Here is a 15,240-nt window from a genome sequence, read left to right as displayed (position 1 = left end):
TCAAATGGGATCCAGTTAAAAGATCCCATTCAAATCAACTTGTCAGCCAGACTATTTTGTTCAGTATTACACTATCTCTGCTCTAGATTCCAGATAAGATGATGAAAACCTAAATGATTCCTCGTAATAACTGCTGAAGCTGCATGAAACTGTTTTAAAAGGAAAAGGGCTCTTCTTGGTTTACCTCCATTTCCTTGAAAGAAAAAATGCTATCATATGAATTAGGTTCTTCGAAATCAATCTGTACACCATGTGACTATGGCAGTTGAAGTCAGCAAAGAAATATTACACTCTCCTGTTGTCAGAAAGGAGACCAAGGACCAAGCTGAATATAACTGCATCATTTACTGGGAAGTTTAAGTGATATTGTGCATGGAGCTGAGGAAACAAGAAGGCAGGATTGCCTATTTCTATTGAACACATGCATCTCCATACATGTATACTGACTAAGGGAAAGAAACAGGTCCCCATATTTAGAAGACTATGCTCTCTACTCAAATTTGACAAAAGCCGAGTAACAGTCACAAAAGCAACCAAATAAATACTACAGTGCCGAATGCATTAATATTCATAAGCCTGCTTTAGCAGCACACAAGAAGAATCACACAAATAAACATGACCTTTGACTTAATAATTCCAGTGTTCTGACTATGCCTTAAATTGTCATTATGAAGGAAAAAGAAAATCTATTCAAAGATAAATTTAGCAGTTTATCTGTAATCACAAAGAATTGTAAATAGCCTAAATAGCCAACAATAGGATTCCATTAAAATGGAATGCTACAATGATATACATGAGAAATATTTTTAAAACATGGAATTATTTATGTGAAATAATGCGAAAAAATAAGAATAGTATATATACCAAGACTATATGAAAGGAAAAATTCATGCACAACTACAAAGACAAATGAACACACAGCAAAGGGATATAGAAGTAACTAATAAGGTGTCAAATACAGATTGTGCATAGAAATTCATTTTGGAGAATAAAGAGTTGTAAATATGTATCTCTTTGGTTTTGTTGCCTGAAGTAAAGTGCATCATAACTTATTTTTTTAAAAAGAATAAAAGCAATCTATTGTAACCTAGAACAAAAGAAAAAAACATACAACTAGTGCTGTATATTCAAAGATTTAGCAAAAGCTGAAATAAAAATAACATCCAAAAATATATTTTAAAAAATAGAAACATAGTATTCTATTTTAAAATGTATAATTATTCAGTTATGTAAGTATCATCATCATAATCATCATTATTTTACTATCAATTTTGTGGTCATAATTTATAGTCAAGTTCTTAGTTCCATATTTAGTTCTCTAGTATACAGGAATCACAAAAGCTTTAAATAGTTGATTTTGTGCCCAAAGTACGGAAGTTTCATCCTGGAAGTAGGGAATAGTAGTTCCTTATTCACAGTGCTTGTCTTAAGAATATTCCTTCCTTGGGCAATTTGGAATTATGCCCAAAGGCCTATAAAAACAATGCATACCCTTTGATCCAGTAATACCACTAAAAGATCTGTATCCCAAAGAGATAAAAGCAAATGAGAAAGGATCTGCTTGTACAAAAATATTTATAGCTGCTCTGTTTGTGGTAGCAAAGAATTGGAAACTAAAGGCATGTTCTATCAATTGGGGAATGGCTGAACAAATTGTGGTATATAATGATGATGGAGTACTATTGTGCTGTAAGGAATGGTGAACAGGATGAATAGAGAAAGAGCTGAAAAGACCTACCCAAAATGATGCAGAGTGAAATAGTCAGAACCAGGAAAATATTAGACATAGTAATAGCAATATTGTGGAATGACCAAATGTGATAGACAACTATTCTAAGCAATACAATGATCCAGGACAATTCTGAGAGACTTATGACAAAGAATGCTATCCACCTCCAGAGAAAGAATTTAAGGAGTAGGAATACAGAAAAGCATACAACTTTTCACTTGTTTATTTGAGTACATGTTTTAGTGGTTTGGTTTTACAAGATTATTCACTTACAAAAATGAATAATAGGGAAATGTTTTCCATGATATTAAATATGTAACCCATACTGAATTGCTTGGGGAGGGGGGAGAGAAGGCAAGAGGGAGACAATTTGGATCATGTAACTTCTGAAAACTTATGTGGAAATTTGTTATTATGTGTAATTGCTAAAAAAAAAAAGAATATTCCCTTCTTAAAGGACCTACTTGCACAAAAATATTTTCAGCAGCTCTTTATATTGGCAAAGAACTAGAAACTGAGGAGTTGTCCATCAATTGGGGAATGAATGAACAAGTTGTGCTATATGAATTTAATGCAATACTATTAAAAAGAAATGATGAATAGGATCAGTCCAGAAAAACACAGGAGGACTTATATGAACTGATGCAAAGGGAAGTGAGCAGAACAAGAAGAACTGTATATAAAGTAACAAATATAGAATGATCAATTGTGAATGACTAAAGTATTTTTAGCAAAACTAGACCCCAAGATAATCTCAAGGGACTCATGATGAAAAATGCTATCCAAAGCTAAAGAAGGAATGTTGGAATCTGATCACAGATCAAAACATACCATCTTTCACTTCTTTCTTCATGAATTTGTTATTGTATGTATGATATGTGTATTCTATCAAAGCACAAAGGAATATGGAAATATGCACTGAATAAAAGCACTTGTATGACCTATAACAGACCATTTACTAGCTTGGGGAGGGGGAGAGAGGAAAGAAGGGAGAGAATCTGAACTGCAAAATCTCAGAACACATTTGTAAAAAATTGTTTCTACATGTAATTTACAAAAAAAAGAAAATGATTATGCTCCCCCCACACATACATAAATGTTCCTTACATACTTTATTGAAACATATGAGTTTCGAAACTCTCTCATTAATGGAAAAAGCTTATGAAAAATTAATCATGGACATGTAATCTTTCCTTGCTTTAAGGAAACATTATGTAAGGAATTCCAGAAACATACAAATGGATAAACTAAGGATTAGGTGGTTATTGTGTGAGAAGTTACCAAAAGGTTCCTTTAAACAGAAATCTAATGCATATAAAATGCAACTTTATTTAGAAAAGTGAAATGTATGTAGAACTCTACAAATCTATTTTATAAAACCACATTCACTTTTCATTTGAAAAAGGAAAAAAGAAACCTAATTCAGATCAGCAGGAAACAGCCCAAAATAATGTGCTAGATTTCTTATGTTTCAGTATTTCCTCTTTTCTGTATTCCTGGAACCTTTTCTTTAAATTCAGTTAAAATTCTAGGAGTAGAAAGGTTATTTGTGCTGTAGACAGGGAGGGTGTGGTGAAATTTCCAACATTTATAAGTCTAAGAAATGTTAAGGTTTACAGGGAAGAATCCCACCATCTATTTAAGGCTCACTTCTTTATAGACTTGCCTTACCAGAGAGATCCCATACATAAAAACATCAGGACTTTACCTGGGGCAAATGCTTTCCAGCTACAATGATACCATTGGGTGTTCTTTCCAGGATCTGCCACACCCTGTCATAGAAACCCATGGGTGTTCTATTCAGGGATCCATCAATTTGACGTCTGTTCAACCAACATCTGCAGACGAAAGAAAAATGCTTTAGGTTTCAAAACCAAATTTGTTCTTTTCTGATACCAGCTTTACTATATGGATTAATTGTGCTAGTAGAGTGAGCAATAAAAGATTAAATCTATCAATGATGCATATCTACTATGTGTTCCTGGCAACAATAAATATTTTATAGCAAAAACAGAGCTTGTGGGAGACAAAAAAATCCCCAAGTCTTTAAAAAATTTAGTAGGTGAAGTGCTATTCTTTAGTAAGGTACTAGGCTTTCTCACTAAATGATCTACAGATTTAAACTTTTAAACTAGTAGATTTTTAAAATAAGAAACAAAATATTTACATAAATAAATTTTATGAATAGCACATCGATGAATCCAACATCCTATACAGAGAAAACATATATACTTTTGATTTAAATTTTTTCATGGTTTACTTTTGCCTAAAAATAGTGATTCTTCAAATTCTAGAAAATCAATATAATGATATAACAGTAAGAACATTTCATCTGGAGTCAGGAGACCTGGGTTCAAGTTCTGGTTCTAATACTTCCAAGCTTTGTTGATTCTAGAAAAAAATAATTTTACTTTTCTGAACGTCAATTTTCTCATTTGCAAAATGGAGATGCTAATGATTGCCCCCCCACAGCACCGTCTTATTGTGAAAAAAAGAAAGCCCTTCATAAACCTTAAAATATTGAATGCATTATTATTATTATCTCTTTGTATTATAATTAGCAGACAGTCAAGACTTATACCTCAGGGTTTCCTGTCTAAATTAAGTAAGTACTTATTTTCAGTAACATACTTCAGTACTTTGAAAAATCTATGACTTCATTTGTGTAGATGTTTCTTACAAGTCTTCCCAATAGTGTATATTGCTTTGGACAAAATTATTTACAACTCAGTAATAATTTACTCTCTGGTAAAGCAACTCTATATACTTAGGCTGGTTCTTTAAATGAAATGCTAAAAGTCTTTGTATCCAGATGCACAATAAAAGCTTCACTTATGACTAGAGGCTTCTGGAGCTCTAATTTGACAGGCAATCTCCCAAGGTCATCCCATGCTATAAAGAGGCACTGAAAAGAAGACTTTAGAGGTATAATAATAAATAGCTAGCATTTGTATAGTAGTTTAAGGTTTCCAAAGTCCTAAACCAAATCTCATTTGATCCTCATGACATCTCTGGAGAGTATGTGTTATTATTACTCACATTTTATAGTGGAGGAAATTGAGGCAAAAAGAGGTCATGATTTGGTCACATAGCTTGTAAGTGTCTGGAGCAAGATTGGGATTTAAGTTTTCCTGACTCTAGGTCCAGTGTACCAACATAAATTCTTCAAGATTTCATTTACAAGTACTTGCTTACAGGCAATATAACATGAAATATGTTCTATTAGCAGAACAGTGTAAGATCTACAGTAGAACAATCTATTCAAAGTTGCACCATAGGAGTTAAGAATCACCTCCCCAACTCCCACCCCACTACCACTTCTAGAGTTAGGAGGTGGTGTTGTATGTCCTGGATTTTAGAAGGCTATTAAGTATAAGGTCAGAAGGCAGTTTCTATTAAATTGGAAGGTTTTGAATAAAGGCCTGATCTGTGTGTCTATCCTTTAAGGTTTATTAGCCTAGTGGGATTGAGAGAGGCTTGTCCCTTCCAAGTGATATATGCATAAGCCTCACCCCAAGAAGTTTGTCAGGATCTGCAGAAAACATCCACTTTAGATACTAAGTCTAAGATACTACTGACTAAAAGTCAGTAGTGTAATGTGGCAGCAAAAAAACAATGCAATCTTAGACTATATTAAAAGAAAAATACATTCCTGAAATCAGAGGAGACGACTATGCTCTATTCTTTTTTGGTTAGACTACATCTATGTTCAGATCTGGGGGCCAGAGTTCAGGAAGGATTTCCATATGCTGAACAGTGTCTAAATGAGTGAAATCAGGAAGGCTGAGTATATGTCATACAAAGTGCATAAGTGGATCAGTTGAAAGAAGTGGGAGCTTGGAGAAGGGAAGACTCAGGAACAGTATAATATCTCTATTATGTACCCACTATAAGTACAGAAAAAGAAAAAACATTTTTTAAAATGTCTCTAAATCTCATGAGACTTAGGGTTTCCTCAGACATGATACCAGGCAGATAGCCTCTGACTTATGTTTGAAGAATAACACTTCACTGGACTGCTAAAATTCCGTTTCTGTTTGTTACTTCCTTTCATATCTCTCTCTGCCCTTTGTTGCCTGAGAATATCCCTCCCTTTCCCTTTACTCTGGGTCATAAGCAGGTCTGGGATAGCTGCAGACCCATTCTGCTCATCTTCGTAGTACTCCTATGATGAAGCACATGATACCTGAATCTGGTTTGTTTGTTTTTAAACTCCTAAGTTTACTCATTCATTCATTCTACTCTTATTTATTTAGAACACTTTATGGAACCAAAGACAAATTCTTCTCACTAGTGTTAGTGTCAATGATCACAGTAACAACAACAGCTCCCATTTATTAGGCTCACTAAAGTTTAAAAAGTGTTTTCCTTCCAACAATCTTGTGATAAGGTACTGTATTATTCCCCCATTTTATAGTTGAAGAGATTGATACATGGAGAAGTTAAATGACTTTTCCTGGATTGCACTGATAGCCAGCTAGGGTTATGGGTTTCTTTCAGAGGCAGGAATGTAAATAAGATATCTTCTATTCTGCTCTGTTCTATGCTGTGTTCAATTCCAAAGTGGGCCAGGGAATACATATGGAGACCAGGTATAGAAAAATAATGGGAGTGATAAGAACCCATTGAGAAACTAGGAATTCAATCTGACATATCCTGGTGGATGAAAATTTGATGCAAATTCATGATACTTTACCATATTTCACTAAAAAGGCTCAAGATTATGAAGTAAACCTGGTATAGAGTTTTCAATTTCTTTTTTGTTGTTTCAAGTTTTCGTCCACAAAATGACCAATATGGAAAAATGTCTTATATTACCACACGCATAAAATCTTTATCAAATTGTTTGCTGTCTCAGGAAAATAAAGGGAAGAGGGGGAGAATTTGATTCAAAATTTAAAAGCATAAAGGTTAAAAATTGTTTTGACATATAATTGAGGAAAAAATACTAAAAAAATTTAGAGCACTCTTAACCTTAACAGGGGTCCTCTAACTTCATGAGATATTTCAAACTAGATGTCCCACTGACATCTTAATCTTATTGTATTTTGACTTGAACTAATTTAACCTTCACCCAATCCTTTGCCTCTTCCTAATTTCCCTATCATTGCCAAGGGCACCACCACCCTCCTAGTCACCCTGCCTTACAACCTCAGTATCATTCTCAACTTCTTTTAGCCCCCCACCCCATATTCAAATCTGTTACCAGGTTCTGTCCATTTTACCTTCTTGTTTCTCAAATATGCCTCCTTCTCTCTCCTGAATCTGCTATTATTCTGATGCAGATCCTCATCATATACTTGAATGATTGTGGTGGCATTTTGGTGGTCTCCTTGCCCAAAATCTTTCTTCACTCCAGTCCATGATCACTTAGCTATCCAAAGGATCTTCTTAAAGCACAGTTCTGACCTGACCATGTAATAGTAGCCTCTCACATGTCAGTAAACTTGATTAGTTCTCTATAAACTCCAGGATCAAATAGTGCATTCCCAGTTTGGCTTTTGAAGCTCTTCAAACCTAGCCCCTTCCAACCATTATAATCTTCTACCTTACTCCTCTTCATATACTCTTATGATCTAGTATAACTAGCTTCTTTGCTAATCCTCAAACAAAAAAAAGTTCCAAATCCAATTATCCCTCATGCTTGGAATTCTCTGTCTTCTCTGTTTCTTGACATCCCTGGCTTCCTTCAGATACCAGATACCTCACCTTTTACAAGAAGTCTTTCCTGATCTCCTAAAGCCTTTCCTCTGGTGTTTATTTTGAATTCATCCTATATATAGTTCATTTGTACACAGTTATTTGAATTTTATCTCCTTCATTAGCCTGGATGTTCCCGAATTGTTTTGTTTTCTGCCCTTTTTTATATCCTTACTGCTTAGTACAGCATCTAGCACATAGTAGGAGCTTAATAAATGTGTGCTTGACTTGACTTTCCTCTTTACCTTCCATTTTGCTGAGGCTGGAGAATATCTAACAGAAGTTGTTTAACTTCACTAGGTGACAGTTGGTATAAGTCCAATGCTGGCATGCCCCCTCCACGAATCTGTAGTTCATACTTCATAGCATGGATAATCCACCTGAAACATAATAAGTCATTTTAAAAAAAGGTTTAAATTTAAAAAAAATCTCCCATTATTCTTTGGGAATAAACTAAATAGCACTGCAATGTTATAAGGAATTATATATATCACATATATAATTATATAATATTAAAAGGAGTTATATCAGGAAAATCATGAATTGACTTCTTGGATAGGTAGCACATCTTTCTATCAAGATAATTTGATACCACTCTATCCCTAGGAAAAAAAAAATCTATCCTAGTAGATTCTGTTTTAGGTGCAAAATAGTGATAACAAGGCAAACACTTGGCATTTTTTTATTACGGGGAATTATTCCAATTTTACATTATAAGAATAGCTGCCACACTATATTTTATACATTGGGCATGCACCAAAAATGAGCGGAGCATAAACAATTTATTTTTGAAATAAATCCCCAGATGAAATTGATGTAAATGATCCTTTCCCAGGGAGGGCACACATGCTTCATCTATTTCCCCTTCAACTGCAGAGGTTGAAAGGGAACAAAAATTGAAACAAGAAAAGGAATGCTTTTCTTTGCAACAAAGGGATGGAATCAATTATGACTTAATTATTCTGATTTATTAGGGAACACCTTTTACTGGTAAGTTTCAGAAGAACCAAGACATTTAATTATTTTGTCTTTAAACGAGTTTATGGCTTAATGCTATGAAGGCCTCTGAAATGCATTCTGGGAAGTTCATCTCATTTCTTTCATTTGCTGCATTTTGGTAAACGAATTTGGATACACCAGTTTTATAAAGGAAAGAAAGCTCTGAGAATTCCACAGTGCCTCAGGGAAGTCAAATTCTACAGATCATTAAGAGTAAACTAAAGAATTACTCCTTTATGCCACATGCCTATCTATTTTTTATGCCTAAATCCAACAAAAAGTTAAACTTATAAAGCTACTCCCTAGAGATGGCATTATATTTATCTTGATAGATAAGTTGAAAGATAATAGGAAAGGAAAGATATTTGTATAAGGAGAATAAAAGGAAAGATTTTTAAAAGATTATATCTTTTCCCTTTGTCCATTCAAGCTTCTAATACAACCACTGGATTACATAAAGACTTTCATTTCCCTCAATGCTTTTTAGACCACAAGAAATGATAAAATCCTAATGTGGAAATGAAGTGGTAACAGCTAGAGTGCAGGTGAGAAAAAGTGAGCATACAGGAACCAAGTGCCATGAAACAAAAAAGCTCTTTGTTCCCTACATTTCCTAGGACAGAAATAAATAATCAATAACTATTCAAAAATTAGGACAATGGTCATAAAGACAATAAAGTATTTATAAGCAAAAAAAATGAAGGAATTAGTTGAATATGTGCTTAAGGGGGGAAATATATTCAGGAAAGAAAAGAATATATCCATAATAAAGAGAATAGAAGAAAAAGTGACACCAGTGATATAGAGCACCTCAAACATTTCCTTATTAGCTTTAAGATTTACCATTTTACCATAAGGAACAAACATAAGGAATATATTACTTTCTCAAAGAACTGAAGGGAAAAGAAAGAACCAGATCCATATTACTGGCAAAGACTAAGGACTTTTCCATTTGTTCATCTTTTTTTTTATCACTTATCACATTTAACTGAAGCACTGCACAAGTATATAAAGGTACAAGGAAATAAACCATTGTTTTGAGTGTCCTTCTGCTAAAATTGAATATGAAATTAGCTCTGAAACTGTTTCCATGACTCTTCAGCACTCAAAATGAAATTGTCCACTTATCTGTGAATTGAATCACCTGATCTTTGCTTTCAAAGCTAAACACAGAATGAAGTTTTCTGCTTATTCTTCAATTAGTTTTGAGTTAATTTACACTTGATCTTTCTCAGCTACAGCCTGGAATAAGGTTTTACTAATACTTAATTGGAGTCTTCAGCTAATTATCTAAATGCTACCGCTAAAAGAACTTCAAAAATAGCCATCTCTTTAATAGGTAACCTTTTTTTATTTTTAAATGCTTTCCACTTTACTCAAATCTCACTAACAAAATAAAATGGTTCATCACATCTCTTTGAAACCCATAGTGACATGCATAACAAAATTGAGTGAGAGATATAAAATGAGAAATTTCAATTTTCTTCCTTCATTATATAAAATCTCATCAGTTTAGACAAATACTGTTTTTGTTTTTGTTTTTTGGTCTCAGTATCCCCATTGCTAAGACTACGCGTTGGATATAACAGGTGCTTAATAATTTCTTGTTGAATAAAATAATCTTGACCAAATTCTCATAAATACAATGATGACAAATGATCAACACATTTTTGTAAATGATTACTGTCATCCACATGAACATAAATGATTTGACATTCTTCAGAATAATACAACATTCAATCTTCTAACAGAGAAGATTCACATCTCCTTTGTAGAAATCAATCTAGAGGAATATTTCTTAAACATATTTTTACTTGGTTTCTATATTTTGGTTGCTTAAGAATCATTTCCATCTAGATTTGGATCTGATTATCACTGAAATACCAATTAAAGAAAGGATGGCAAAAGTGACAATTTTAAACAGGCTGTGGCTATTATCTGGAAATACATTTTGAAGTAAAAAAAAAGTAAAATAGTCTCCAAAATGACACAATTTCAGTGGCTAAAGCAAGATTCAAAGGCCTGAAGAAGGTGATTCACTAAGTAGAGATAAATGTGAAAATCAAAACCATTTTAGGAGTTCTTGAAACTATTAATGAAGATATGTGGCAATAGTTTTTGCCTGACCACTTAAACTAACTTCCACTGACAAGGTCATGCTATCAGATGGGGAATTCAATTCTAAGGGGAGAACAGTTAATGCAAAAGAAAGATTTTTAAAAGTAAATGAAGAGGGCAGGAAAATGAAGGTGATCTATGGGTCATTTTTCTGCTGAATTCAGTCTGCCTAGAAAAGCAGAGATATACTTTACTTGCAAATAATCAAATGAAAAAGTGGCAGACACATACTTGTGACCGAACCAACCTTCACAAGTATCGAGACTTCACTGGAGGACAATGAATTCCTCAGCACTGCTTTAAAAATGTAAAGAGGTACATTAGTATTACTTCACAGATCTAGGAAATAAGCTTACCAGTCAAAAATTATCTTGCTATGAGATCTGGCAAAGATAAATGTACATGTAATTTTCCCCATATGCCCTAGTCAAGGAATAAAATATGACACCATCAGTAAACTAGGATAGTCAATATTTTCTGTAAAAAGTCTAAAATAGCAGAGCTAATCCACAGACCTCAAATATTCTTTAATGATCAGCTGAATGTTTTGCTTGAAATTAGTAAGAGAGATATCTTCAGTTTGATATTCAATAAGCAAATAGTCAACAAACATTTATTAAGCATGTACCACGTGCCAGGCACAGTGCTAAACACAAGAGATAAAGAAAGCAAAAACAAAAACAAAAAAGAGTCCCTACTTTTCAGGAGCTCACAAGCAAAATGAGAGAAATGGCATATAAATAACCATGTCTGAACAAGGACATACAGGATAAATTGGAAATCATCAACAGAAGGAAGGTTTAAAATTAAAAGGGATCAAGAAAGGCTTCCTGCAGAAGATGGGATTTCAGCTATGTCTTGAAGGAAGCCTGAGAAGTCAAGAGAGAGATTCAGAAGAGCAATTCAGACATGAGAGATAGTGGAAATGTCAAGAGTCAGGCATGTCTTGTTTGTGGAACAGCTAGGAGGCCAGTGTCACTGGATTACAAATTATGTGTTGAGGTGCAAAAGTTAGTGAATCCATTTCTATTAAAAGGAATGGTAAGTCTGGGATAAAGTAAGTTGTTTTCTCCTTGATTCATATAAATACTGAGAGAGTAGTAATGCATTTAAGGACATGAAACTTTATGTACTAGTCAGGGAACAAAGGCTCATACTGGGGCTGATAACTAAAGGATAGATGTACATCATTATACTTTTTTCTCTTACCTCAAAGATCAGAAATATAGGTCTTAAAATATTAGAAACATAATACTAAGAAGAAAAGATAGTTTAACATATATTTAGAACCACAATTATGCTCTCTTATTTTGCTTGAGTATGAAAATGATAATCATTCCTATAAAGATATCTACCTCACAAAGAATGTTAATTTATAATTTTTTTCAGTGGCTTGGATTGTGGCATAAATGGCACACTGATAAAAGATGCAAATGACATGTAATTTTTGAGGGATATCTAAGGCAATGAATGACAATTAGGATCCATAAATACCTCACTGGACTATTGAAAAACGGACAAAAATTAATAAAATGAACTTTAATACTGCTAAGCTCAAAGTTTTATATTTGTGTTCAGAAGTACAAGATGAAGAAGGCGTGGTTAATTGATAGTTTATCTGGGAAAATATTTGTAGATTTCATGCATTTCAGGCAACATGAGGAAGCTATGGAAGCCAAAAAGCTGACACTATCCTAGGTTGCATTGATATGAGAATCTCTAGAATGAATTAGATGATAGTTTCAGCATATTCTACTCTGGGTCAGACCACAAGCAGAGTACTGTAATAGTTTTCATTGTTATATCACTAAAAAGTATTTCTTTTCTATTTTTTCAGATCACATATAGATGCAATTTTAATAATTTAAAAATAATTTTTAAAATGAATTATTTTCTGATATTTTGTGATTGAAAAGCTGAAGTATTAACAGAAAATTGAAAAGTAGGATGATGAGGACAGTGGAAGCCATGTAATCAAGTATCCACTGGAGGAACTGGTGATGTTTGGCCTTGAGAAGAAAATATTTAGGGATATATATTTGGGGAATATATTTCAAGGATTTGGAGGACAGTCACATAAAAAAAGAGAATACAATAAAATATTCATAAAATGTTTGACACAGGCCTTAGTATGTAGTAAACACAGAACATTTGTTCCTTTCCTCTGATTCATTCTACTTGGACCCAGAGGGCAAAACTGAGAATAATGAGTGAAAGGAAAAGGAAAAGAAGGATTTCTTTTTCATGAAAAACTTCCCAAATATCAGAGATATTTTAGAATGGGCTGGGTTCCCCCCAGAGCTAGTTAAGGAATATCTTCAGGCATATACATTGGAATTTTGTAGTAAAGATTCTTAGTCAGGAATTGTTTGTAACAAATAGTCTTCTAATTCTTTGAGTCTGTAATAAAGAATGGGCTTCATTAGCCTCAAATAGCAGCAGAAATGTGAGTAATAATGATATTGAATGGCCTTCTCTAGGAGTCAGTTCTGCGCAGTTTGGGGCATCAATGGATGAGGCATTTCTGGCTCAAGATTGCTTACATTTGATGTTTCAAGTAAAAAGTAGAGATGAAAATGGCTGATAAAATAAACCCTTGGAAGGATCTCCTACCTAAAATCTGAGTGACAGATCTGTGGAGGAAATCAGTTGATTGGAGGCCATTGTAGTAATGGGCCTGTCAAAAGACCTGATTTCTTTCAACATGAAAGCTGGCATACAAATCAATAATGAGACACCAAATCAAATCATTATCAGTCTATACTACTCTTCCTGTGAGAAGGTCAATTTTGTTCAGTGGAGTGGTTTGATGGTGGTAAAGTTTAATAAATTGAATCTATTGGATTAACTCTAAGGGAAAAAAAATAAGAGTAGAGTTATTGGTTTAAAAGTGATGGAGGGAATAGGTAACAAATTAGCAGAACTCAGAGAGGATATTTAAAATAAAGGCATTTTACATGCACACACACAGAGCAAGTAAATCATAGACAAAATTCATTGCATGATGATTAAGTGAAATATACTATGAAGCTGGAAATGTGAGGATTTGTACTGATCTTTTCCTAAATGGTGACAAGAAGGACTTTGTGAAGGATACACTGTCCAAGTCTGACCAAGCAACCAGCCCCTTCAGCAATAGTTACCCCTGAAAGAGAGACTTTAGCCAAAACAATAGTGCTAACTCTTAGATTTGCTCTTTGGCATTTCAAGGAAGAGAAAGGGCTGTTTTCTAATAGCTTTAGTTTCTTATTATCAGAGTATCACAGTGATATAAATAGGACTGACTTACAAGAGAAAACTAAAGTTAAATAATTCATGAGGAACTTGGCTACCTAGAAGTCTGTTAAAAAATTTACTCACCAACTTCAGGCAGATTTTTAAAATTATTTGTGTGGCATTTTCAAGGTAATTTTTAGAAGCAGTTATGTTAAGTACATATGTCTGATCACAAGTAAATTATCGGGCAATTAAGTAATTTAACAGATATTGAAGTCCATGAGAAAGGAAAATTGATGGATTCAGGTAAAAGACACAAAAAGATTTTCTTTTTCCTTTTCCAAGGTGGTGTTCAGTCATGTCATGTCATCACTATCTGTGATCTCATATGGAATTTTCTTGGCATTCCAATTGATTACGGCAAATCAAAGTTGAGTGATACCAGAGTCACACAACCAGGAAGTGTCTGAGACCAAATCTGAACTCAGGTCTTCCTGACTCTAGGCATAGTACTCTATGCACTAAGCTGCCTCATTTCCAAGTTAAAGTAATTAAAATTCCCCCAAAAGGGAATAAGAGTGATTTCCCAAGTTGCTCTATAGGCCAAAATCAATTAAACAATGGCGATATTTTGTAACATTTCGCAATGTGGGGAAAGTGCTCTGTCTTCATGGTCCCATTATAGGTTTAGTATAGCTCTGTAAGGAAAGCTTTGTGATCTCTACCATTGGATTTGGATTCTTCTCCTATTCCCCTAGCTTACCCAGATTCCAAGTCAGAGGGCATAACAGGTGCTTATCAAATACCCTGGTAAAAAGTATATGAATCTGATAATTTTGTCTTCCAAAACGTAGCTTGGTTATATAAAGAATTAAATTAGGTAGCAGGGAAGGCATCATGATGTGGTAGAAAGAGAAAAGGATTTGGAATAAAAAAGACTGGGTTTTTTTTAATCTGTAAAATGTCGGATTTGAATTAGATGACTTCTAAGATCTTTTCCAATTCTAAGGACTATAATATTTTTAACACCTCTGTGGGAAGTTAAGTCAAAGCACTTCTCTTAGGAGAGTCAAGTTAGTTGGCAAGAACAGATTTAGTTTCCTGCACATACTTTTTATTCCTATTTAATATCATAACAGTTGTAGCAACTCATATGATCATATGTGTCCTGCATCTTATGTACTAAAGTCCCTTACTGATGTTAAGCCAGAAAGAATCTATTTTCAGGGGCTTAGAAGAGATTCAAAATAATACACGTCTCAGGTTGTTTTGTAAATATGGTCATAGGATGAACAGCATTGCTTCAAAAAAAAAAACATTAAAAAGTGGTATGGAGAGGAAATAAGTTTGCAGAAAGTTTCAGAAGAATGGAAGTGAATAAATGGAAATGAGAGCCGGTTAGACCCAGTCATGTCAAAAACATTAATGAGGGAGGACAGCAAAAAGGCAGAAAATAAAGTATATCTGCTTTCTATAGC

At 33.9% G+C, this 15,240-nt stretch overlaps 1 protein-coding gene across 6 annotated transcripts in view; it reads right to left on the bottom strand.

The window, feature by feature from the left end:
* PHKB (phosphorylase kinase regulatory subunit beta) overlaps window positions 1-15,240 on the bottom strand; it is a 256,746-nt gene that overhangs the window by 12,774 nt on the left and 228,732 nt on the right. For all 6 annotated transcript variants that reach the window (XM_056812255.1, XM_056812257.1, XM_056812258.1 and 3 more), the window contains 2 exons: window positions 7,675-7,809; window positions 3,438-3,567 (listed from right to left, as the gene is read on the bottom strand). In XM_056812255.1, the coding sequence (XP_056668233.1) occupies window positions 3,438-3,567; window positions 7,675-7,809 (265 nt within the window). The remainder of the gene's footprint in view (window positions 1-3,437; window positions 3,568-7,674; window positions 7,810-15,240) is intronic.

The sequence above is a fragment of the Monodelphis domestica genome, chromosome 1 (assembly GCF_027887165.1).
Source record: "Monodelphis domestica isolate mMonDom1 chromosome 1, mMonDom1.pri, whole genome shotgun sequence".
In the NCBI taxonomy this organism is placed as follows: Eukaryota; Metazoa; Chordata; class Mammalia; order Didelphimorphia; family Didelphidae; genus Monodelphis; species Monodelphis domestica.
Note: the sequence above shows the minus strand (reverse complement) of the source record. Positions and strands in the feature narration are given on the sequence as shown.